At 34.0% G+C, this 4,358-nt stretch overlaps 1 protein-coding gene across 1 annotated transcript in view; it reads right to left on the bottom strand.

The window, feature by feature from the left end:
- Positions 1 to 1,667: 1,667 nt before the first annotated feature.
- TMEM184C (transmembrane protein 184C) overlaps positions 1,668 to 4,358 on the bottom strand; it is a 74,994-nt gene continuing 72,303 nt past the window's right edge. The window contains exon 10 of the mRNA XM_053703719.1: positions 1,668 to 2,926. Within this exon, the coding sequence (XP_053559694.1) occupies positions 2,622 to 2,926 (305 nt within the window). The 3' untranslated portion in view covers positions 1,668 to 2,621. The remainder of the gene's footprint in view (positions 2,927 to 4,358) is intronic.

Genomic DNA, 4,358 nt, shown 5'->3' with positions numbered 1-4,358 from the left:
AATTGCTTATTTTCTTTTACGTTTTCCCCTCTTTAGTATCCTATTTCTGTCTTTAATTTAATTTTTTTTTTTTAACATCCCATAACTGCCAGTTTTAACCCCTTATAACTGCTTAGTGCTCATATTTTTTTATTAAAAAAAAAAAACAATACACACTAAATTTTAGGGGCAATTGGGGGGCATTTGGAAAATTAACCAGAGTTCACCTCCGATTAATTTTCGGAGAGCTAATTACTACCGTGAACTTGCGGTAGCAATAATCAGCCACTTGTAATGGCTGGTTATTTATTTCTAGCCCGCAAATGGGCAAACTTGCCAGTTTGCGGTGTGCAATAAATTAGCGCTCCACTCATAATCTAGCCCTATATTAGCAATGGACATCAATCCATTTTCCAAAAACAAAAGTGATACAACTAATGTCGGTCTCAGAATAACAGGACTTAAAGGGACAGTGTACTTTGAATTTCACACTGTTTAATTGGTTCCAAATTATCCATAACTGGTTTTGCTTGTTGAAACCACCACATGTACTGTAAATAAGCAGTATTCTTGTTAGAAAAGCTATCTAAACAAAAGACAATGGGAGTGGGACAGAGAATGATTCGCTTGCACAATAGAAAGCAGTAGTGTTACATTTTTGCAGTTTTTATTTTTCACAGTTTAAAAGTTACATTAGCAAATATAAAAAAAAAATGTGCAGGGTAGAAAAATACAGCAACTGCAAAAATGTACAGTTCTTGATCTGTACTATGCATGCTAAAGTGAAGTGCATGACATGGCTTGTCAAGATAACAACAATATCACTGATCTGTGAATGTGCAGCATTTCTTTTACAGGGTACAAGAAGCAACCACTATGAAGATGCAGAATTAAATAGCACTTCTCAAGGGTTAAAATAACAAACGCTTTGAAGAGAGCTGCAAGCACAGGAAGAAAAACCACATGGTGAGTAGTAACCATACTACTATAGCTATACCCAGCAGAAGTCATTTTACATCTCCCTTTAAGTACCAAAGAAGAACTGTATCCTCGTTTCTGTGATACTAGGCCATGTATATATACAATTTCTTCCTTAAAATCACACTGTTTACATAAAGTGTTTAGTGAATATATGGAATTAGGTTGCAGAAAAGCAGCACTGTTTATAGTGAGAGATCTGTGCTTTTGGAGGAAATACTTCTGTTAAGGAAATATTAAGTTAAAGGGACAGTCAAGTCAAAAAAAAACTTTCATGATTTAAATAGGGCATGTAATTTTAAACAACTTTCCAATTTACTTTTATTACAAATTTTCCTTATTTCTCTTGGTATTCTTAGTTGAAAGCTAAATCTAGGAGGTTCATATGCTAATTTCTTAGACCTTAAAGGCCCCCTCTAATCTGAAAGCATGTTGACAGTTTTTAACCACTAGAGGGCGTTAGTTCATGTGTTTCATATAGATAACATTGAGCTCAGGCACGTGAAGCTCCTAGGAGCAAGCACTGATTGGCTAAAAATGCAAGTCTGTCAAAAGAACTGAAATAAGGGGGCAGTTTGCAGAGCCATAGATACAAGGTAATCACAGAGGTAAAACGTGAATTTATATAACTGTGTTGGTTATGTAAAATTGGGGAAAGGGTAATAAAGGGATTATCTACCTTTTTTTTTTAAACAACAAAAATTCTGGTGTTTACTGTCCCTTTAAATAAAACCTTTATTTGGCTAGACAGAAAAATTGTGACAACTTTTAGACACCATGCCAAATTAAGACACCTATAAGTCGTAACTTAAAGGGACACTGAACCCAAATTTTTTCTTTCGTGTTTCAGAAAGAGCATGCAATTTTAAGCAACTTTCTAATTTACTCCTATTATAAAATATTCTTCATTCTCTTGGTATCTTTATTTGAAAAGCAAGAATGTAAGTTTAGATACCGGCCCATTTTTGGTGAACAACCTGGGTTGTTCTTGCTGATTGGTGGATTGATTTAACTGACCAATAAACAAGTGCTGAACAAAAAAAAAATAACTTAGATGCAAATAAAGATAGCAAGAGAACGAAGAAAAAATTGATAATAGGAGTAAATTAGAAAGTTGCTAAAAATTGAAAATTTTTGGGTTCAGTGTCCCTTTAAATTGTTGATTTAGTTGGACAAATAAAAGTATATTTTAATTAATGTTTGTGATTTTCTAAACACAAGAGGATTTCCTCAGAATTATCTATCATAACTTAAAGGATATTTATTAAACCATTGATATTATACCATGTGAATGCTTTATGAACTTGTAAACAATATAGCACTCACAGTAGTGTTTCCTTCATCTTAGTGTACCAACCTTCATACTCTGGATAACTTATTTTAAAATTAAAGAGTACTAGCTAGATTGTATTGAAGTTGTAAAATGAACAAATAGACTCCAGAACAAAAATGTCCACTGTGATCTAGCCCCAGAAGAACAAAAAAAAGAAAATCTGTAACAGGCAATTGAAGCCCCGGTGGCTATCTTTCATTTGTTTTGGCAATTAGTAAAGGAGACATTTTGGCAACTCTTGTTTTGCTCAAGTGTCAGAGTTATCAATTACTGTCGGTTGTGCGAAATGCAAAGAGAAAGAAATACAGAAGTTTGTTAGGCACCACAAAGGTTAGGACTCCAAAGTCTTGCTGCACTCATCTGACACATGGTTGCCGGGATCAGATACAGGTTCCTGTGATTCTAACTCAGGACTGTCAGCACTATAAAGTTCCTCAGGAATTCCTTCTGTAGTGGGTGTAGTTTGAGGGGTTATCGTCTGACCAAATCCTTTGTAACGGCCCGATGGAGATGTAGGCATAGAGGAGACTGCAGATGCTGGATCCTGAGTAGAAGAGGACAACAAGCTAGTGTGCTCGTTTTGTTCCAAATCATCAGGGAAAAACATTTTTCTGGGTCTGCCAAGTACTGTTCTTCCTGAAAAAAATAAAACATGGTATGAATAATTATATTCATTACTTCTTTTACAAAATGTACATATTGTCCAATGATGCAAATAAACAAACAAACTTCATGGAACATATTTCTGTGCTTTACAGACACTTGCACTCTAAAAACGTTAACTCTTAATTAAAATGTATATAAGTATTCTTTATAAAATCATTTGTTAAAAGGGACATGAAACCCATATGTTTCTTTCATGATTGAGATAAAGCATACAATTTTACACAACTTTCCAATTTACTTCCAAATGATTATTATTATTATTATTAATAATGAATTTGCCTCATTCCCTTGGTATAATTTGTTGAAAAAGCAGAAATGCACTACTGGGAGCTAGCTGAAAATATAGAGTGAGACAATGGGAAGAAGTATATATGTGCAGCCACCAATTAGCAACTAGCTCCAAGCAGTGCATTTCAACAAAGGATACCAACAGAAGGAAGAAAATTAGATAGCAGAAGTAAATTAATAAGTTGCTTAACATTGTATACTCTGTCTTAATCATGAAAGAAAAGTTTTAGGTTTCATGTCCCTTAAAAACAAATGCATCTGCTAATTATGGGTGCCGCAATTTTTGAACCTAGATTTCACTGCAAATATTTGAAGGAGTGTCACTGCACACATGCAGACATATCAGTAATGGAAAGCTGGCTTTCAACATAGTGGCACCCATGACTAGAGGGAATTGGGGAATAAACTAAATACTATATATATATATATATATATATATATATATATATATATATATATATATAAGCAAACACAAGGGGGAGTTGGTTAAGCACACCACAAAAAAACATTTTTAAGTTTTTAAAATACTAGCACACATATTGTGGGAGTGCTGCCAAAAAGACCAAAACAATAACAAAACAACAAAGAGGGTTGGCGCACATCTAAATACTTGAATCCACATGTTTATAACATTTACAAGCAAAATTATATTTATGCTGCAAGACTTTAAGTCTATATATCTTTAAATAAAGTTGGGATCTTAGTCACACAATATGGCCATATTCTGCTAAGCCAGTCTACCACTTACAAGGTGTCCCAAAGTCAGACTGGTCCTAACACTAGTCTGTTTAGCTTTGCTGGGCTGAGTCATTCGATTCTAATATTAAATACAGAATTCCAACATTGCAGTGCTATGCCTCAAATCATGACTGCACAGAATGAAACTCCCTAGCTTTATATGTATATATATATACCATAGTCACATTATACTAGTCAGTTTACCTTTGCTGGGCTGAGTCATTCGATTCTAATATTAAATACAGAATTCCAACATTGCAGTGCTATGCCTCAAATCATGACTGCACAGAATGAAACTCCCTAGCTGAGTATATATATATATATATATATATATATATATACATATATCAAGATCACATTATATGGAATACGCCTG

This window comes from Bombina bombina, chromosome 2, assembly GCF_027579735.1.
Source record: "Bombina bombina isolate aBomBom1 chromosome 2, aBomBom1.pri, whole genome shotgun sequence".
Classification (NCBI taxonomy): Eukaryota; Metazoa; Chordata; class Amphibia; order Anura; family Bombinatoridae; genus Bombina; species Bombina bombina.
This window is presented reverse-complemented; position numbering and strand designations above follow the sequence as displayed.